Source organism: Temnothorax longispinosus, chromosome 9 (genome assembly GCF_030848805.1).
Source record: "Temnothorax longispinosus isolate EJ_2023e chromosome 9, Tlon_JGU_v1, whole genome shotgun sequence".
Taxonomy (NCBI): Eukaryota; Metazoa; Arthropoda; class Insecta; order Hymenoptera; family Formicidae; genus Temnothorax; species Temnothorax longispinosus.
This window is the reverse complement of record NC_092366.1, coordinates 15019057-15041978: the sequence shown is the minus strand read 5'-3', so window position 1 is coordinate 15041978 and position 22922 is coordinate 15019057. Positions and strand designations below refer to the sequence as shown.

General features: G+C 40.7%; 1 protein-coding gene and 1 long non-coding RNA gene across 2 annotated transcripts; both read left to right on the top strand.

Annotated features, from left to right (window-relative positions):
* Positions 1–2140: 2140 nt before the first annotated feature.
* Positions 2141–4337, top strand: LOC139818543 (uncharacterized). The gene is made up of 6 exons (XM_071787271.1): positions 2141–2406; positions 2470–2610; positions 3300–3437; positions 3557–3739; positions 3891–4007; positions 4133–4337. Exons 1-6 carry the CDS (start codon positions 2306–2308, stop codon positions 4335–4337), a joined length of 885 nt encoding a protein of 294 aa, XP_071643372.1. The 5' UTR covers positions 2141–2305.
* A 155-nt stretch (positions 4338–4492) lies between these two features.
* Positions 4493–6082, top strand: LOC139819014 (uncharacterized). The gene is made up of 3 exons (XR_011733574.1): positions 4493–4690; positions 5123–5256; positions 5584–6082. It is a non-coding gene; the product is annotated as an uncharacterized lncRNA (long non-coding RNA).
* The last annotated feature ends 16840 nt before the right edge of the window (positions 6083–22922 follow it).

Sequence of the window (22922 nt, the reverse complement as noted above, 5' to 3'; positions counted from 1 at the left end):
GGAGCAAGCAACTCGAAATATTGACAGCGGCAACTCGGAAAGCAGAGAGCGACTGGCTCCGTTGCCAAGAGCGCGTGTCCCTTTCAGCTCTCGGGGGCTTCTCGCAAATTCGAGACTTTTCGATACACGCCTCACCGAGAGAAGTCCTCGAGAGATGCGCGATCGACAATTAGAAACAAGGAAACAAAGCGAACAAAGAATGCCTTGTCTCCACTGTTTACTCATTTGGTCGTCACGTCGAAAGTCACGGCGATAATGCTCAACTCTCGGTGCTCGCAATTGCCGTGCTGAAATGCTAATTTATATTTTTGACTTCGCTATCGTTATAAACGTTTAAGCAATCTTAAACAGAAACAGTTCTATTTTAACTGTTAATAAATAAATTTTAGAATTAAAGAAAGCATAAAATTTAGTATTTTTAGAGTTAAAAGTTTAAAGTTAAAATATAAATAGACTCTAAAATTTATTTCAATTAAAAAAAAACACCTTCATAAAAACTAAATTTTTGAATTAAAGATAGTTTCAGTCATTTATGGATCAAAAATTGAAATGTATAATATTACTGTAAAGGTACAATTGTATTTATGCAGTTTTTGATATTATTTTGTATAATAATACAAGTACTATCAAGCGGCTGCAATAGGTGTATTATTTAAATATATAGATACGTATAAGTATAATATTGTATATTCGATTGAACATATATGTAATACATAGATGTATATTAGTATACATATAGACATAGACTTACATATACATAATATATACGTATACGTATACATATAAATACACATATGTATATATTTAAGGCATTCAAATTATTATATTTTTTAAATTTATTCATAAACTACTAACAACTAGCTCGTAAATTATAATGAGGTATTATTCATGTAACAATTTTATCGTAATTTACATATCTCAATTGTCTCCTTTGTAATAAATTATATGATGCAAATACAAATATAACAAAATCCTTACATCATTAATCCATTTACAATTTTATTTGAATAGAATCTACTTACTGATGTAGAAAAATATAACATAGAATTAATTGTTGTTAATTAAAAATTGATATTTAATAAGAATATAATAATCAGAGTATAAAATGTTACGCGTATCAACGTATATTCACCTAGATATTTGTGCATTATAAAATAATTCACAAATTAGTAAATTATATGACGTATATCAGATATACATGCATAACCAGTAATATTTTTATTGATTATATGCACACCTGATTATATGCATACTACGTAATGAATTCTTTCGAAAAAATTAATATATCGTCGATTCTCTTCATATCCAAACATTTAATTGTCATTAAGTGTACATTTCTCTTCGTTACTTATACAACTCGCGAGCTTTAAACGTATCGCACCTATACTCACGTATAGATCTTTTAATCTTTTCGTTCTGAGACAAATCTAGCGCAAATTTATTAATTGTTAATGTTTATTAATTGTTTATTAAATGTATTTGATATTTTTTTCTCACACGCGTAACTTTTATTCCCGATGAAATATATACGTTTATCGTTAACAAGTCATTATATATTATTATATTTTATTAATTTTATTTAACTGGTAGGGCAACGTACAATTAAATTAAGACTTCGAAAACAAAGTAATGAATTTGCATATTAAAGAGAACACACATTAAAATAGATATGCTAAAACTCAAACGGTTGCGAAAGATATTTGTGCACTTAGTACTTTTTATTGCAGTTTTTCTAAAATAAAATTTAACAAGTTTTTCCTATTTACAGTTTTTTTTCTCTAATATAAAAAACGAAATCTATATATAGTCCAGAAAGCTCGCGTGGAGATACTACCGTTGACTACCAACTAAAATTCGGCGTACGAATACATTCCTCAATCTTTAAAAAATTTAGATGATAAGAAAATATATATATTCATAAAGAGTAACTTAATACTGTCTACCTGTTTTTGCTATTTTCAATTGTCATGTGTAAGCGTTGTGTGTGTTTTACCGTAAGTTTAAAATCAGTAATAGGATAAACAAAAATAAGACTGTACGATCTGGTAGTTAGGCAAATTTAAATTACTGCGTTATACTTTATTCTAAATACATTGCGAGTACATTAAATCGTTCGGTAGACGACTGCCGCTCTGACCCGTACTTTCGACAGGCCCGGCACGCACACACACGCGGTCGAGGCATGTCACCTGTATATCGATCACGTGATGATTTGTGAGCAGTTATTTACTTATTTCAAACGCTTGTTGAGATCGGTTCTGTACCACATTTAGTAATAGACACCCTGCTACACAAGACGGGTATAATGGAAAGGGAGTTGTGGTATTACTTTATCCATACAGAAGATGGGTTTGGAAAGTGCAGACTTTGTCCAAAAACGTTTCGCGAGCCATACATTTTACAGAAGTTAGTAGCACACTTAAGAACCCAACATGAGAAATTTGATTTAATGATCCCCGTACCGTACAGACTATGGCGTTATTATACGAGCTTAAATGGTGTGGCAACTTGCGCATGTGGTACCCCAATACATTATATACACAAGCTCAGAAGATTGGATGCACATTTAAAAGCAGAACATCCTGGTTGGACAAGAGAGAGACAACATAAGTAAGTACATATTCAAAAACTAATTAATACCAAAAGCTTTAAAATAAATGTAGTAATAAAACAATCAATGTCTAAAGAATATTGAGCTTTCAGTAGAGAATTCATAGAATAGCAATTTGCAATTTCGATCGTAAATGTACTTATTTAATCGTAATTAACAATATGCGTTCAATTATTTTACATATAATTTGAAAAGAATTCGAATCGCTGCATATTAGCGTTTCCTTGTGCATTATATACGTACACAATTTAGAGATTTGGATTAGATATTTATTTATTCGACATTAGTATTGCAGTAATTTGGATCAGGAATATAAAATGTACGACTTATAATTCTTGCATGTATTCACAATTAAATAGCCATTTTTAATCAAATCTACATACGGCAACTCAAATCCGACAATTACTTATTATATAGATGGTTAATTATAAACAATAAAAATTACCGTTAGGCAACAATAAACGTTTCTATATAATATTTAAATATACGTTGTTAATCTTCGCAAATGTATAGTGATATTATAATGCTTTACTCGCTTTATTTACCCTTGACATTATTGTTGTAAATATGCTATTAGCCTAATTTATTTTCACTTATTCTATAATTTTTCGTAAATATATTCTGTTGCTATCAACCGTTTTGTTATGTATTCAACTTATGTCTAATTTAATCATATTAAAATACATAGCCCGTCCATTCCATCATCTGAACCACGTCCTTCAACTTCAAGGGAATATGGTATAGATCCCTCTGCAGGACATCAATATCAAGAGCAGCCCGTTTTATGTGAACAAGTATTCGAACAACACTTAAAAACTATTCAAAAGTAATGACTCGTTTTGCTTATATCATTCAATGTAATATCATTTTACTAGAAAAATTTACAATTGTATTATTTTAAATAATTGCTTTTTCTACATGTAATCATATTATATTTTAATGCAGATCTGTACAAGTTAGGGAAAACGCTAATAAAATATATAGCCCGTCCGTTCCATCATCTGAACCAGGTCCTTCAACTTCAAGAGGACATGATGTGGATCCCTCTGAAAGTAGAAGTGGAGAACAACCTGACTCGCAAGTTCTATCATTTGAACAAACGACAAGAAATCCAGGCGCAGTTGATACGTAATTACTTGCTTTTTACTTATAATGACTTATAACGTAGAATATAATAACATCTTACTACTTAAATATTTTGACCTTTCTGCACAAGAATAATTTACAATGTTAATATCTTAAATAATTCCATTTTTAATGACATCACATTTCAATGCAGTTCAACAACTTCAAGTTTAAAGGATGTGGACGAGTTTGTAAACTCTCAAACTCCAGAGGTCCTCAAGCCTGTTACGAGTGGTGAAGAACAATTAGCAAACTTGTACAAAATTGATAAGTAATTACTCGTTTTGCTTATATCATTCAATGTAATGGCATTTTACTAGAAAAATTTACCATTTTTATTATTTTATAAAATTGCTTTACCATTTCCACATTTAATCATATTACATTTTAATGCAGATTGGTACAAAAAGCTTTAAGCGCTATCGAAGAACATAGCCCGTCCGTTCCATCACCTCAACCAGGTTCTTCAACTGCAGAGGAATATGATATGAATCCCTCTGAACGTGAGAACGATGATAAAACTAGAAGTGGAGAACAACCTGACTCGCAAGTTCTATCATCTGAACAAACGAGGAAAAGAAAGGGAGCAGTTGATGAGTAATTATTCGTTTTGCTTTTAATATTATAAGTAATTACTCGTTTTGCTTATATCATTCAATGTAATGGCATTTTACTAGAAAAATTTACCATTTTTATTATTTTATAAAATTGCTTTACCATTTCCACATTTAATCATATTACATTTTAATGCAGATTGGTACAAAAAGCTTTAAGCGCTATCGAAGAACATAGCCCGTCCGTTCCATCACCTCAACCAGGTTCTTCAACTGCAGAGGAATATGATATGAATCCCTCTGAACGTGAGAACGATGATAAAACTAGAAGTGGAGAACAACCTGACTCGCAAGTTCTATCATCTGAACAAACGAGGAAAAGAAAGGGAGCAGTTGATGAGTAATTATTCGTTTTGCTTTTAATATTATTTTATACAATGTCACGTTTTTCTTTCAACGATAACAATAAATATGAGAAATTATCTTAATGTATAAGAACATTAATCTATAATGCTATAATACGAATACAGAATTAGGGGAACTGTACCTAATATCGCGCATCACGTTTTTAAAAACCAAAAAATTTTGACTGAATACTTTTATATAAGACTATAACTAAACCGCATCATTTTATTCTAGGATTATCGTAATATGATCTCCATAGCATGAATATGTTTAAAGTTTATCTTAATTATCTTTTTTGAAGGAAAACAAAAAAGTAGCATTTTTCGAGTAACATTTAAACACTGACCATATTGTTTTTTCTTAATTATTCTATGTACATATAAATGCAGAATAATGACAATTTTGTATGTTCTATTTCAATTGACAGCAATGTTGCGGATGCAGACACTGATGACACACGTAAACGCCGAAAGAGTGACGAAACAGACACTGATGATGACGAATAATTATTTACATTGCATATGTAACACAACACAGAAAGAAGAGTGTATTACAAATTCAGTATGTATTGACTTTTTACGCAAAATTTCTCGTTTGTTTTGTGTAAAATTTATATAACGTTAGTTTATATTATAAATTGTTTTAGTAAAAAGTATATACTTTCCGCTTCTTTTTTTCATATTTTAAATGTTCATTAAGCAAATTTTTATAATTCTATGTATCTGCACAGAGCAAAGAAATAATAATGTTTAATATATCTATTTTTTTGTCACATTATAATTTCTTACATCTTAAAACAATTTATATTTATTTAATTTATCTTTTGAAAGTATCATTTTTTACACCTTAAGATAATGAATTTTCTAAAGATTATTATTAATTTCATAGATTATTATCATATTTATATATACCAAGTGAAAGCAGAATTATACTTTGTGTAAAGGGATGAGATGATCAAGTTGTGTAGGTGTTTTTTAATATAAAAGTGATTTAACAAAAAAATGCGTTACTTGTCGCATTCATATAAACTAAACGCAACCGTTGCATATGTTAACATTTTTTATACAAAAAGAAGAGATCTTTTCGACGATCACATTGACGAGACACAAGTTTACATTAATATTCAGTTTCTTACCTGTTAAAAATGTAATAATATTAACCTATAATGTTTTATCCATTAAAATATTTTTTTGTTTATATGACGTTATAATTTCACATATATTAGCTTTACGTGTGCAACGGTACAGAGTAGAGCGAATGACTGAATTTGCTGTAACATAAAAAGTCGCTAAATATATTTTTCTTACTTTAATAAAGATTATGATTAATGCATGAACATAATGTAATGGTATATAGATAAGAGAGATAATAATAAAAAGCAATTACATTACGTAAAAGAAATGTATATCTTTATTTCCCTTATTATTATGTATTTTTATTGCAATTGCATCGATCGGGAGGGCTCGTGGCGTAAGAAACGATCATCGACTCTATCTCAGTCGGCGCCAAATCCATCGATCGACGTTACCATCGCTTCTCGACACGAGATGGTTTCGGTGCTTTCGCGCGAAATCGGGTCTAGTAACGCGATTGATCGCTACCGTCGACTGTCGACATTGAACCGAGACAGACGAAAAGAAAAAGAGAGTGAGAGAGAGAATGAGAAAGGTGAGAAGGAATGAGTTGAGCAGCGTCGATTTCATGCCCCGACTGTACGCGATAGTATCGCGGTGACTGTGGGAAAACGATCCCGGCGCGAAAGAAGCCCGAAGAGCCGTGATAAAAAGCGTTAAACTCGTGATTAGACGCGGATTCGCGCATGCCCTTGCTTGCGCCGGATCCACCTTTGTGTCGCGCTCCCACCTTGTCCACACCGCGGTCATCGCGATTTCTCGTTGTAAGGCGAGACCTCCTCATCGATCGACGTGCCGAGACGAGCCGAGCCCGATTTTCTGGAAATCGAGAGAAATGCCCGCAATTTCTCTCGGTTTCACGGCACGAGCTCAATTTCCGTCACCGTTGGTCAACGATGTTAGCGATCTTCGAGATCCGCGGTACAGATCGATGAACATGAACGTTGGTTCCCACACAGCGGAGCACAAAATTTTTAATTACTTTTAAGCAGTTATTAATTACTTTAATTACAATTTAATCACCTTTTTAGATTTATTCTAAATGCCAAAATAACTTATTAATTTGATGATTAAAGTATGTGTGAGAGAAAATGTCAGAATCTCTCTTTGTCGTAAGAGAGAATGATTCTTATCTATTTTTTTAATAAATTTGATAAATGCAATCTTCCGCACATAGTATTAACTGTCCATTCATTTTGACCAAATTAAATTGTATTCTGCATGTATTGTAATTCTTTGTTTCATCTGCTTTTCACGAAGAATCTATAAAGTGATTAATATTTTTAAACAATCGGCGGCGCGAACCGATGCTGTGATTTCGACACATTTTGTGTCGCGATGAATGAGCTCCGATTTAAATGGCTAATCGCGATTAGTAAGTTGTAATTATCACTATTTATTTAGAATATTATGGTTATCCAACCTAGCGGATGCCGTGGAGACTTTTTGAGGCGACTCATTCATAAACTCTGGAAGGCACCAGAGGTAATGTCGCGGTGATATCGCCTCTCGTGCCTCGGATTCAGGAAATTTATTACGCCGTCTCGCGAGTAAACTCGGTAGGGAAAAAAAGAACGAAGCCGAGAGGAGGCGATAATGAAAAGAGGGGCTGGCCGCGAGTGGAAGAAAGAGCGAGCGAGTAGTCCGTAGAACCGCGTATATACGTAGCGTTGACCCAAACGCGTGACAAATTCATCGTGTCACGCCGCCTCACGCGTTTTGAGGAGCTCGGACCACCTCGTATAAAACGAAATAACGCGACGCAATCATCGTAGGGACCGTCGTCGCCGGGACCGTTGAAACGCGAGGCGATAAATTAAAACTAGGAGAAAACGCGGGGCTATTAGCGTACCATTAGCGGCGCTGACCATGCGTGACCCCTTCGCAGGACTCCGGTTTCAAAACGACCCTCTTGCGCGTTGCGTCGCCCCCTTCGAATAATCTTTGTCCCGCACATATTCGAATCGTCGATTATAGAATGATTATACTTCGTCTCGTAACTCGGATTCTTCAAATTGGTTTTTGATATGACACATTCCGATTATTTCATTCTATATTTTAATTTACTTTGAGTAAAAATATATCGAGAACCTTTTTACATTTATTTTACATTTGCATCGTTGCTTGTAGGTACAGTTATATTATTAATAATAGAAAGAATCTTCTTCCTCCGGTGTATTAACCCTTCCAATATTTCCCAAGGAGTTGTCACGATATAAATTCTTCGATTCGCGGTACATAATTGCGCGAAACCGGAAGCTCTCATCGTGGAATTCCGAACCGGCGCGGCGGCTGTGTCTAAATTTAATACTGACGCGATTATAACTTTGAAATGCTGTTATTAACATTCGGAATTCCTTTCCGCGGATCTCTTGCAGGAAATATTATCTGACGCTTTGCTTCTTGACGACGCTGCCGTTTCACTTCCTTATTTGCGCAGATGTCGAACTTAATCAATAAACAATTTTTTTCTTGAAATGTTTGGCCGAAAAATTCGAAGATACATTTGGAAATTCGCGCTGTTCCGGTGGCGTCGCTGAAGGGGGCGGCGATTCGATATTAATATCGTTGTTACACCGGATACTCATATAAGAATCCGCACGAGCCGTACAGTCTCACGTTTACGGTATGGCGCGGCGCGGCGGCGGACTTCGGAGGCTGCCCAGGACCGTACAGGATCGATACATCACGGGGTCCCAGCGGGGTGTCGAGATACCATCTTAGTTAGTGTCTTCGAATAGACGTGTATCTACTATCCTCGCTCGAACGAGCCAACCTCGTCATTATACTCCTATCTGCCTATCTATATCGGGGCCCGATATTCACGAATACGATCTGTCTGCATTTCGAACGTTCGATGTCGGCCGGTGGAACGAGGTTTCGCCTCGGTAGCTTTTTACAACATTGTTAGCGCTAATACGCATCTTCTTTCGTGGTTCGGAATACATATTATATCGTACGAGAGATGGACGTGCATGCGCGGAAAAAAGAATAATTGCAATTCTCCAAATGTTCTTAAGATATTTCATTATAAAGTTCAAATAAGATTGTATGTTGTATTAAGCGCTTATACTGAGACTCAACTCTAAATTTATGAAAGATAAATTGACTCGAGTGTCGAGCGATTGGTCAAGAATACGTGATATAATTGCCACGCTTTTTCGAACATTCACCGCGAAAGCCAACAGAAAAACGTGATCTAAAATGTCATAGGGACGGTATACTTAAATCAATTTCATCATTCTGTAAAAGTTGCAACAATCGGTGCGCCAGAACGTTTCGCGTCCCAGACAATTACGGGCATCGAGCGGCAGAGTTACGCCTACGATCGTTCGCGTTACAAAATCGTCGGTCAGAAAGATTAACAAAGGGTTCAGGACTGCTTCATCTGTTCTCGATCTAATAGCAATAAGAACGAGCTCCCCTTATTTCTTATTAGGCCTTTCGCAATTATATCCCTCATTGAACAAATCTAAATTATCAAATAATTGCAGAATTGCACCATAAAACGGTAATGTTTCCATATTCACGATAAATCGATTAAAAGAAATTAAATATTTTTACGATCGTATTACCGATGAAGTTATTGTATGTACAAAACTTGACAAGATTAATCTATATTTATTACGCTGAGAAAAAAAATTGTTAATCCCAAGACATATTTAGCCCTTAAATGCCACCCGGGGTTTAGCGGACCCCAGACCCTTTAGAATGATATATTTTCAAATGTTCCCCCCAAAAATGGAGCTCATGCTCCCATTGATGATAGTTGAGTGATTGACCTACCCGGTTGTACACTTAGCAGTACTCAGTTTACTTAATTTTTTATACTATGTTGAAATTGAAATTTTAACAATATAAGCATTTTATTCTCTTTTCTAAGCCTTGAACAATATTGAACATAATTTTCTTAACTAAAATCAATGAGTAAGGAGACATTTTTCATGCTGGGATCTTTTAGACCCCATGTGTCATTTACGAGATTCTTGAGAGATGTGGCATTTAAGGGTTAGTCCGATACGTTCAACTAAACATTTTAGTTAGTTAACTAAATATTAGTTGTTTCAACAATTTATTTGGTTTTTTTAATCAAGAATTAATTAATTCAACTAATGTTTAGTTAACTAACTAAAATGTTTAGTTGAACGTATCAGACTAAATATTTCTTGGGATTGACAAATTTTTTTTCTCAGTGTAGTTAGTATTCGTGATGCTACCCTAGATAACATTATTAAATAATATTGATCTCTACAAATATATTTTTTCCTTATACCGGCTTTTATCCTCTCTTTCCGTACCACCTAGCCCCACGTTACACCGATCACTCAAGATAGTTAAACACCGACATGCATTATGCGCGACACGCCCGGCTTTATTGTTCATTACGATAATGAGGAGGTGAGCTCGAGAGCCTCACGGACGGCGATCAATTAGCGAGCGCGACACCGGCGTTATAGGTAACCCGAAACTGGGGAATGAATAAAAGTTGGAGAACGCATTGCGTATAGCGATCGCGGCCATGCGGCCAACCGGTCTCCCGGGACCCGCGCTCACCGGACGCATAATCGGCACCAAATTCGAGAGAATGCGAGACACGTGTATTAATTTCACGGGACGGCTCGTAAAACTCGTGCCTTTACGATTCTAGCGCAGATACGGCACGATGGGGTCGGCGCCGAACCGGGCAGGCAGGTAGATGCAGGTCGGAGCGTGCAGCACCAGGTGGGATGGATGGTATGAAGTCGCGCGGAGGACCCCGCCGCCGGGGCCCGGTTATTTATTCAAAATGTACTTATACGCGTTAAGCGTTTAGCGCTTTGTTGCGCGAAATAATTGCGTCGCTGGTTCGGCAACGAGGGCCAGGTAGCCAACTGCCATGCCGGAGATACTCGACTCGGCTCAACATGACTCGACTCCGACTCTCGCAGCCACCAGGCTGTGCGAGAATAATTGTTTATTTTGAGCCGACGATATATATATATATATATATATATATATATATATATATATATATATATAATGCAACGGAGAAATATGATGCCTCGTTTCGCAAATTGGTTGCGTCGCTTTGTCATTACCGCCACTGGATTGACTGTTACCTATATCGTAAACGCACGTTTTACTCGAATGCGAGTTTAAACGGCGTATCTTTGTGGAATATCGACTACCGTTCCGCGACAACCGATTGTCACGCTTGTACAACTGACATCGATAAGGCGCCCGGAGTGGGCGTGCTACAGGTTTGTAAGCGTTCGACCGTGTGTGGGTGCGGGATCGCAGGAGGCGAAGATTATCAGAGGAGCGTACCAAAAAGTACGACGAGAGCACCGAGATTTTCAGGGCTCGATAATCGTTGCCAAACCGACCCTCGTTACCTGTTTAAATGTCCGCGACGGAGAAATTTGCGACAAAGGCAAGCCCATTCTGTTAATTGCCCAAAATTCCGGGTCAACGTCGTTAAGTAGTTGCTTTTAAGTGTTTCTCATGCGCCCGACCTCGCACTCGTCTCACGGGAAACGACTCGAATATTAATTAAAATTACGCTACAGCTTAGCAGGAAGTCCAATATATTTCAGAGAAACGGGCGACTTTATTACTCGCGATTTCGCGATAAGCTCGTCGCGCGGTTATCTATTCGCCGACTAACGCGACTTTGACACCGCTAATGCCTTTGGTACTTTTCTTAGACAGATCCTGCTTTCGCCAAAGAATGTCCACTGTTGATTACCGTAAGAGTGCAAACATTCCGAATGGTCTAAATAGTGAAATAGAATATATTCGTATATATGCTCCACGAAAATAGAGAAAATTTTTTCATTATATAACATAGACGACATTATCTATAATTTTTACAATATCCACAAAATTAATTTTTGGGAATGTGTCTTCTTTTAAATGAAGTCGTCTTATACAAAGTGCAATGAAAGCCGTGTTTCCGATGATAATATCGTAATCAAATATTTGTCGCAGTGTATAGTATTTTGAGGCCCAATTTATTTCAGCTCTCCTGCATCTTTCGGCAATCTTAGTTTGAGTATCCTATCAACGACATCACAGTCGATACGAATCGACTGTTCGCGGAGAAAATACCAACGGCGTTTTCGATTATTTATATCTATTGTAGCTAATCTGCAAAGAGAAAATGCGCGCACGTAGTGTTGGTTGACGATCCGTTGCAAATGGATGCTCCTGCGGCATACGTTTCCCGAAGTCTTTCTCTTTCTTTCCCGTTCTCTTTCGCGCACGCCATTCTTTACGACGCCAATTACTTGCCGAGCGATGGAACGCTTACGGGGTATTGACGAGTGGGTTCCCGTTACCTTGCAGGGCGATCTTCGACTTGGCATCGATTTGCCCTCGAAATCGAATCGCCGTGGCGTCGACACGCGAGAAGAACTCGCAAGCATCGTCTCGAGCCGAGCTATCTCGGGTTTCTAACAAATTCTTTTTTTACACAAAGAGACAAATTGAATAAAAACGTGGATTGATAATTGGCAGCAGATATGCGTGTTTAATTCGGGCGCGACTGCAACGACTGTAACGAGGCGTGCTCGTTACATTTTTCATACGACCAGGTATGTTAGCGATCGATTCTTTAAATTGTCCGTCGTTGATTCGGGCCCATCATCTCTCTTCCCCAATTACAAGATACTTTTTCATGAAACACACGGGACGAGCGTGTAATAAATGATAGGCGATAGATCAGGCGCGATGTTATCGGTAGCGGGCAGTAAACCCGTTTCTCCGCCCCGTTCCCCGCTCGCTTTCAGCTATGCTTAATTTATTCGGATGATCTTGTAAAGAACGTCCGCGCGTCTAGCGCCTGCACCTGTAAACGGTGCTCAGCCACTAAACACTAAACGCCAAACGCGCGCGAGGCTGCTGCCCACCGCGCCTGAATACAATCCGCCATAAAACGTTCTACTAATAACGCCGCGATCGGACTCGTAAAAGCCGCTGAACGAAACCTGTCTCGCTCTCGCGATCCGATCGAGAGCCTCAAATCCTGCCTCCCCCTGTCTCACTCGTTCTCCCTGCTTCATTCTCGTCCGCTTCTCCTCTTCGACCTCGACCGACCCCCTCGTCGTTTCATCCGTCGACCCACGCCTCGGCTGCCCTCTCGATTACCGGCCTCAATAAATGCAATTAATGATCTGTCACGTTTGATCCTGACTTACTAATCGCCTTGGATCCCGTTTTAACAGAATATCAATAGGGCGTTAAAAAAATCTGTGGACGTTTTAACTCTCCGGCCCAGCAGCAGCAGATTATCGACAAGACATTTCGCCAATAAACAATTTGCACAATAATAAAGCGTGATTGCCGAGGTACGAAACGCGCTACGCCGAAACGTCGTTGCGCAAAATAAAAATATATTGATTAGTTCGCAGCGGATTAATATTATAGCGGATTTAGCGATGAATAATGGTCAGATACAAATTTTACATTCGTATGTGCATTTTATTTAAGAGATATACATTTATACGCATGTTTTTACATACGGTACGTATTTCTAGACATGAAAAAAAAAAATTCCGTTTTATCATCATCGTCATTCCAAGGTGAAGTAAAATGCATTTCTTTACATTGCGCAAGTCTCTATGCGTTTGTGACTAAGAAATACTTTCAACCGTGTACCTTTCACGATTCGTCACCGCAATGCTTCGCGAATCCTTCGATCCCTCGATATCGCACCGATCTAATTGAAGCCTCATTAACGAACCACCAATGTAACCGTGCAATATTATGGGACAGTGGTTCTCCATCCGACTTTCTTCATATGAGACATACGAGCGACGAGTTGCTCTATGAAAGCGATGCGTCGATAGGAGCGATTTGACACAACTCCGAAATAGTTTATTAAATCTGATAAAACTTTTTCTTATGAAATTATAGATCGCTAATTACAAGAAGAATTTGAGAGGAACTTTTTGTTGACAGTGATGATAAGTCTGCAGATATTAATATGCGTTTCCTCGCATTGTATCAGAATCTAGAATGGAAAGCATCTAAACTTTCGGATCGCGCATCTGCGCCGCGGTGTGGGGTTCAATGTACCCGGCGTAATTACCACAAACGAACCTGAAGACAGACGACATGTAACTCTCCTGATGCGGACAGGAGGGCCGTGCAGTCACGTAGCCGGTGAACAGGGTGGGAACGGGTCCATCGAGGTTCGTGCGATGCGACGAAAAAGCCTGAGTGCCGTGGAAAGAAAGACGTGGCGGCGACGATGGCGGCAACACCGGGAGGAGGAAAAAGTCTGGAAATAGAAGTCAGCTGAGCGAGACTTAGTGCGCCTACTCTCGATCGACGGGTAATTACGAGACCTGCGTGAAGAGCAGACGATATCGAAAGAGCTCGTGCCGACAGGCGTGACCCTCCTTCACTCTCGTTGCCTCCTGCCACGGCAGAGGATTCTCTTTGTTCCACTCCGCGGCCTACCTTCGATCCATCCATCCGTTGCCCTCCCCTCCCCCGTCCCCTTTTGCCTCTTCTTGTCGTCACGGATATAGCCAATAACCGTAGCACCTACCTACTCCACGCCAAATTCCAAAGAGCTAACTCGATATATACGATCACGTCGAAAGCGATATCTTCCGGTACTTTCTTGCACGCTTCGTACGCGCGGCGAAGAAATACAGCGATACGTGTGAACGGTTATCGGCAAAACGAACGTGATATTGTTTTCACGGTAAATCTCTTTCGGTCGAACTTCGGAAGAACATCGAAGGATCCTCCACGGTTACGCGAAGAAACAGAATGCAGAATACTGAACATCTTCCGTCGTTCTTCATGGTTAGCCGGTGCGCGTTAGCGTCCTTCGCAAAGAACAACGTATCTTCGCGGATACGTTTCTTTCTCCATGTCTCTACAATCGTCGCACTTTTATCTTATACTCTTTTTCTCCCTCCTTTTTTCATCTCGCACTCTTCTCCAGGCTGAAGACCAATAATCGTAACATCTCCCTCCGGAATTCCAGAGAAACGGAGAACTTAACTGTCGGTGACGTTGTCGTCTAATGAAAAAGTCGTGGCTGTCATCTCCCCGTGGTTCTCCACGGCACCGGCGCGCTCCTTTTCCGCTCTTCGGCGACGAGTGTGAACGAGCAAGCACCTACGAGATGATTCATGCTCATGCCTATCCACGTGGAAAACGAGGAGGAACGGAGAAGAGAGAGAGCTCGTGTGATCGCTCTCTACGCGGTACATAAACGCGCGCGTATCTGTGCGTGTAAATAGTCAACGCGGCAAGAATGTTAAGTGCTCGTCTTTTACGAGACGTTGCATCGTAATTAATAATAATGGTAGGGTAAATTATTGTGTGAGAGTCCGGTGACGTAAGGACGATCGCCGGACACGATAGCCAACGAAAACGTAGAAACATATCAAAGTTACAGGTGCGTTATTAACACTCCGCCAGCGTCTCGAGAATTTTATTTCGAGCTATTAATCCGTGCATTAAAACAGTATAACTAAATTAGAACCAAATGATCATCGTTCTGCGTAAAAGTCTGTTTATTTATAAAATAGATAGTTTTTATCAAATAATAATAATAATATGGACAAATATTGAACAAACTTACAATTATAATAGAAAGCAAGACTAAAAAATATATTCCAACATGCCGTAAAAATTAAGTTAATACTAATGTTTGACAGTAGGAGAAATTTTATCGAGAATTCAAGATAGATATATAATTTTTATTAATGAAGACACATCATTTCAATCATATTTCACGGGGTCGAGAATATCCAATTTTCTTCCAGCCGAAAGACGATGCGCCTGGAAAAAAATTATCTGCCGCCGAAACTATTCGAAAAGATATAGGGGACCAACGAATAGGATAAATACTCGCCGTCGGCGAGAGTCTCTGATCCTTACGATTATAACTATGCCGCTGCTTTTATTTCGGTTGCACGGTTGCTTTCAACATTTTATTTAAGCCGACTTTTTATTCAGGCCGAAAAACGTATAGTCGTATAAAAAAGCGTGATTGTATCTATACATACGATTAGAGTCGTTAATGAGGTAGCTGGAATTTTTTTTACTGTTGAACAAATTGTTCATAAAATTTTAAAAACCGCAAAATCATGAGCAGTTTAGTTCTAAACATTTCTATAAGAGTTTCTATATGCGCATTGTAGTTGACAGAATAAATATTCCGAAATAATGAGACGTTAATGCACGCTTGAACTCGGTAACTCGTTTATTGTCCAGCTAGTTTTGCTAAAACGTTGAATTCTGGGTTAATGAGTCAAGATTCTGGCACTCTAGAAATAGGACAGAATAACGAATGCCGTCCAGTCTACTGGCTATTAATTTATGTCGTTTACGTTTACGCAATGTGCGTACACTGTTCATGTGGCACGATTCCGCTTTCTTGTTTTCAGACGATCGCGAATTATTAAGCATTATTCTCAGATCGTAAAAGTCCATTAAATTCCACGCCACGGTAATTTCAATGGTTCCGTGTCTCTCTCGTGGAATAATTATTATCGATGATTGTAAAGAGGGTCGAGGACATGGCCGCGGGACAAACGGATTCTCTCTCTCTTTCTCTATCGCGAATTGCGTCGCTTACGAGATTCCTTTTCAATGGAATCCTTCGGCTCGCCGACGCATCTCGCAAGCTGAATTTCATTAGGAGGACGCTGTGAAACGTGAGAGCCGGGACGAGATCGCCGTTATGTTTCAGCCGACTGCGCGCATCCCGCTAATGTAATCTACGCGTCGTAAGTGGAGAAAAGTATTTCAAGTATATATGAGAAGTGATATAAGGACGACTGTGAGACTCTCGAAATCGCTGCGTAACCGTTCTGCCGCCGCGTGCGGAAACCATCTGGCGAGTATCATCAGGATACGCGATGCAACCTCGATAATTGCAGCTCCCCTCCCCCGTTCTATTCGCGGTTTCCAGTCCCGCGCGCGTTTCCAGGACCTTTATCATCCGGACGTCCGAGTAAATAGGATTATCCGAAAAACACAGCATCCCGCTATTGGCACCGTTTTCGGACAGACCCCGGTATTATCCGAGCATTCAAACGGCGCGTGTTGGTAACCGTTCTAATTCGTCAGCAATAGCGGGAAGGGGAGTGTTGTTTACATCAAATTACGGTGCCGGACGGCACATCTGGTGTGCCGCCCGCGGCATTATCCCGACCGGCAACTTCTGACCGGGCCCGTCCGTCGCTTCAGGGGCGGTCACGTCTCGTCAAGGGGGCCACCAGGTTGGTCGAGAGGTAACGACCTATCGGGTCAAAGCGCGCGCGCGCGTTTGGACAGGGATCAGGATGAAGGATCGTTTGTCCTTAACAGGAAAAAGTCACCAAGGAAACGCGCACGTCGACGTTGACCGACGCGGTTCGGGGCGAGGAGAGAAGGAAGAGATCCTCGCCCGAGATTCGATCAGTGCTCGGCCGTGGACAGTGCTCCGACTCCGCTGCCGGTCTCATCTCATAGCTCGTAGGGACCGAACGACACCGGGCACGAAAGAGTCCCCGCACACATATACATAGAAATCGGTCGTAGTGGCGAGGTTGTATATAGATACTCGCGGTATCGGCTGCTGGCGTAGTCGAGAGTAGTTGAATCGTGTGTTGGCAGCGAGGAGTTCCGTGTACCCGTCTTCCCGGCGTCGAGGGGGGTGGGGTGAAGGGCGGTGGAACGGGATGTTAGGACAGCGGGGAAGTGATGGAGGATCACAGCGAGAGAATGATGAGGAGAAAAGGACGCGACGAAGATGCGGTGAAAAGAAGGCGACGAGAAGAATGGTAGGGGAAAAGGGATAAGGAGCAAAGGAGACGCGGGAGAGGGGTTGAGAGAGCCGCGAGACGGGGAAGCAAAGTGGATGTTGGAAGCGTGAGGTAGATGGAAAACGTGGCAAAGAAGAGCCGGAACGGCGAGACGGAGAGAGAGTGCGGGAGCCGAAGGAGATGCCCAGATCGAGACTGTTCGGTGCGGAGAGTGGATGCTGGCGAGCCTCGATGGACCACCTACCGTTCCTGATCTGATCTCTCCGTAACGCTCGTTCGTTCGTCCGTCCGTCCGTCCGTTCGTCCATCCGTCCATCCGTCCGTCCGTCTGTCCCTCGCATCGCTCGAGATTCCCAACTTGGGGCCCGCGCGACCCGCTGTTCCCATCAATAACACGCTTATAATATCTAATTAATCACAAATTATCTAGATCTCGTCTGGAAAGGAAGTAGAGTTGATGCAAACTCGCGGCGTCTCGATACATCAAATTATCTTCCAATTACGCGGATATATATATTTCAATGGTCAAGAATAGAGAATTCGAAAAATGTCTTCTGGTTTTATACGTTGTTTAAATGCTATACGATTCTTCCGTGAGAATCTACGATCGTTTATCTCGCACGCGCAATACGGCATTTACGGGTATTATTTAATGGTGAAAGTCTCACCCGATCGAACTTGGTCGACGTGGTTTGATATTTGAATCATCTCTCTTATTAAATTAAACATTCATACGCTTCACGGAATTTTCTCACATATCGGCTCTCGCGCGACGATAGATTGACGTATGTGGTAGACAGCTTATGGACATTATGCTCGATGAAAAAATAGCTACGTCTAATACCTACGCGAGATCTCTTTCCCGTTCAATAGATGTACAATGTATCCATACGCGGATAACAATAAGCGTCACCTAAACGCGACATGCTGTTGCGCATAACGTGTACGTATTCATTCGAAGTCGAGTTTCCTGACGAATAGCGGCACGTAGGAGGTCGCCCACATGATATACGATACTTATTAGACGTATGCGAGACGTAAATACGTAAATCTACGGAAGGCGTAATAAGTTTGCACAAAGAACGAACATTTGAAACAACACGTATGAATAGAGCTTGAAAGGTGGCCAACGTATTTCTGTATTTGTCCGCTGATAGCTCAAACATCACACATATCCGTGCTACCTTCGCGTTTACAATTAGTATGTAAGTTTTGTTAATCTAAGTATTGTTAAATCTGCGTATTGCGTTTAGTATGTAAGTTATGTTGTGCGTCAAAAATTTTTACTCCCGTGAGCGAATTCACCTTTCTGTATGTTCTATTTTATACTGGTAGGTTTAGAAACAACGCGTGTGTGTTGATGCCTTACCATTTGCGTGCTCTTTTATTTGCTTATACTCTTCATGACTGTAACCCGACTAAGCATTGCAATAAATAATAATAATAATTATTATTATATGCAATTAAATATTTGTAATTGCTTTTGTATCTAAAATATTATATCTACATTCTATTCTATACTTTAATTAATCTCGGGAGATATTTTACAGAACCGATTATAACTTGTTTATTTTATTGTAATATCCGCGTTTGATAGAAAGAGATCTTCGGAGAAAATGAGACAAATCGATAGGTGGTTCTCGATAATCGGATCTAACCCGCAACATCTGCAAGTTACGCAAACGCGCGGAAATTTCTAAGATTCATCGTACCGTAGGGATCAACGTGATACGTGCCGAATACAATAACACAGCTGATATTCGACGTGCAGCCCGATTAAATTCAACTGGTATGGCACGCTTTTTCGTGGCCAGCAATGAGACCACAGTAGGAGCTGGCTAAGAAGATCGTTCCCGTGCCTAACACCGTGGAACCGCGACACAACGATACGAAATGGAAGATACTAGATATCCGTAGCCACGCATCGTTGCTCTGCCACAAAACGAGGAGAGTAGGGGAAAAAAACTTCGGTCCAACGCGGGTTAAGAAATGGCCGGTTAATCGAATAAATGATACGCTTGTGGTGTGGGCCGTTGGTGGAGCGGCTAGACACGCGAGCGTAACGAATCGCGTCGACCGAGAATTAAATTTGTTCCTGATCGCGGCCCATCTCCCCACGATTGACGTATTTTTGTCGCCCGTGCTGCTTGATCGACGTCTTCGCGATTGGTCGGGCAGTCAACGGAGCTGCGATTTCACTAACAATAAGATTCATGTGATTCTACATCTGAAATACATTGGAATTTTTAGTGTGGTAATTATTTATGGGATTTTTATTATTATTAAATATAATAATAAAGGCGTAACATTGTGGGAGAAAATTTGCATGTAAAATGCTCAGCGTGGATATTTGCACGATCGAAATATATTTCGTACGTCGCTTAAATGAAATTAACGTTAAACAGACGTATATGAATTTTATAGAAGCCTAAAGAGATTCAGTTCATTACGCAAAGTTCACCTTGTGGTGTTACAAGATTGAAGACTGGCTTTTAAGACACCGATACGGTGTTTGTACTACATCATCTATAAATCTGAGTCGGCAGTCTAACACCTAACCCTATTATAAAAGTCGCAGTCATAAAAGCTTGCCCTTGCACCTAACATGTCTGCCATTATTATTTAATAGTCCCATTATTGTAATTGATAAGTAGCCCCGCCGCCGTTTGGCAGGAACTTGTGGTAGCAACAACACGTTTTATTACGTTGACTGTTACCGCGGGCGTGTGCGCGGCTTTTCTTACCGCCTCTTTAATGAACGAAACTGCTCGACGCCGGTTTGATAAGAAGTCGAATTATCTCGACACTTAAGACCGGCTTCTTCAGGCTGTACTCGATACGTAAATTACCCGCCGCATTACATGTGGCCGCTTATTACATTTATATTCTAGGCTGTTTACTTATCACCCGACTAAACTGCGAAAAGGTATAAAATGCGCCGCCCCGAGTAGGTATCAAGTGATACGCCATTATGACAAAAATTGTTCATGGGCGATTTATCTCGTAATTCTCATTTTTATAACGTAATTATACGGGTCTAAAATATATATAGAAAAATAACGAAGTTGAATGATGTGGAGATTTATATAATACCGATTATAAGAAGAGATATTTATGTCATCAAAGAAAGTATAGGAATCAATATCTCTGAAAACTTACATCTGGTACATATGTCAATTTTAAGATTATTACACTTACAGTAAGATTATTATTAAATTAAGTTCATAGATCTTTAGGAACACCTGATGGCTGAGATAAAATTTCATTTTCCACGTCGTGAAGTTAACGCGACCGTTATGCGCGCACGAAGAAGAGAGGAAGAAGATGATGAGAGCTGCTGCACAGGAAATGCATCGGCGTGCTTCGGGGAGGAAGATCGATGCTGGCGTCCTTCTCCACTGGAAATATTACCAGAAATTTCACGGACGCTGCTCGCGCGGCTCTGACACGGCGATAGAAGTACGGAGACGGCCGCCGCGGCGGCCGGCGGAGCTCAGCTCGTCTCAGCGCGGCTCGGCCGGCGCGATCTCCCGGGTTGCCCTTATGCGCTTGTATATACTAGCGTAATGATGGTTTATGGCCGATGGAGGCGCAGACCCCGTAGCGGCCGTGTTGGACATGCGGTAAACCGCAGAACGCGGCCGCGGCAAAACCTACTCTATACGGCGGAACGCCGCAGAGACGGGAGAGAATCGCAAGCCGGTGGCTTCCTCGCTCGCTTGTGGGACGATGCGCGCGCGTTAAGCTTAATTACCTCGTCCGGGGCTCGGTCTTCACCCTAAACCTTATCTCTTATAAGGGGTCGCGTGGTCGTAAAATTGCCGTGCTTTCGAAAACGGATGCGCCATCTCAAATTATGGACTCTTCGACGCGCCGTGCACCGAAATCGATACTGTCTCGTCGGAAAGATCCTCGGTCAAAAATGATGTAGAGCGTAATAGTCGATTGTATAAGGATATTGCTTCTGGAGAAGCGATCAGATGTTTTTTTGCAAAGTTGTTCCTAGAAGGTATTACTTAAAAATTTTTTTTATCAGAAATAGCTTCTAGTATATATTAATTATCAGGCTTATTTCCTATGTACATTGCCTACGACAAAAAAAATCATTTCTCATATTATCGCGTATAGATACATGGTCTGTGCGTACACTTGGCGCGAGACGAGACTGGTATACACTACCATGTTTCTTAATTACAGAGAAGAGAACAATTTAAATAAAACTTTAAAGCTTTGCAATGGAAAAAAAAACGACCCAACAATCAAACGTCCAATAATTGCGCTATTAATCACAAATCGGAGGAAGGAAGGAAGGATAGACCGCGCATCATTATCGGAAGCGCATCGGTCGCGCGGCGCGAGATCAACACGATCGCGAACAGCGATCACGGATGTTTCTGCAATCGGCAATCGGCAATTGGCGGCGGTATCATGACCGATGCGAAGAAACGTACGTACGTATGTACGTATGTTACGTTGTGTTCGAGGCGAGGTTCAGGACCTGCGTTCGTTTGATCGAATGCCGCAATGATTGCCTCGACTGATATCTGCTCCCGCATCTCTCCGGCTAATGATTATTAGCCGTAAGTCCTTCTTACTTTTGCCCCCACTTCTCCATGTATCCATCCACTCGTATTCATATACAGGCGCGAGTATGAGATCGCCGCGGATCGTATCCTTACGGTACAAGCCGACTACATTGGGCCCACACCACCATCTCTCTTTCTCTCTTTTCGACCCCCTCACCTCGTCCCTTCCTCGTACGGAAGATATCGAGTCATCCAGGTAGGCAGGCAGGCGGGCAGATACACCTTGCACGTATCGGAGCCCGATCGAACTCGGGGGGGATCGTGACTTTCGATTCGTGGTGTAAATCGAGCGATGTAATAAAGTCTGATTGCAAAATGTATCGGCCGCGCAGCATCGGGGATACATACATATCCTACACGTATATTTCGTGCGCCGCGGCGCGGCGCGGCGGCGCGGCGTAATGCACGTTTGTTAAAAGTGCTCTCTTCGCGGTGGGTATACGGTATACACCATCAGGTGGGTTTCGCACGTCGCGGCGAAACTCATCGTCGTCTCTTGCCTGGCCACAGAATCGAATCTTGATTTCCGTTTCCACGTCGACGAGCTTCATCAGAATCGATTACAAGCGTTCATATATACGACGTGTTGCGACGTGTTAGGCTCACCACATATAGATGCATTAACGAGCGTTATCGGTCATCAATTATCATTATTTCGACCATGACTTACGACTTCGTTTCGCGGTTTCGTCACGACGTACGATCGTGGCGCGCATAATTAACGATCGTATAGTCAAGAAGCCGAGCCGAGC

Bases quoted from the DNA above. Each gene is read 5' to 3' on its own strand.
- LOC139818543 (XM_071787271.1), top strand. From the start codon at position 2,306: ATGGAAAGGGAGTTGTGGTATTACTTTATCCATACAGAAGATGGGTTT. The intron at 2,611-3,299 runs GTAAGTACATAT...TAAAATACATAG, and splicing joins ACAAGAGAGAGACAACATAA to CCCGTCCATTCCATCATCTG. The intron at 3,438-3,556 runs GTAATGACTCGT...ATTTTAATGCAG, and splicing joins CACTTAAAAACTATTCAAAA to ATCTGTACAAGTTAGGGAAA.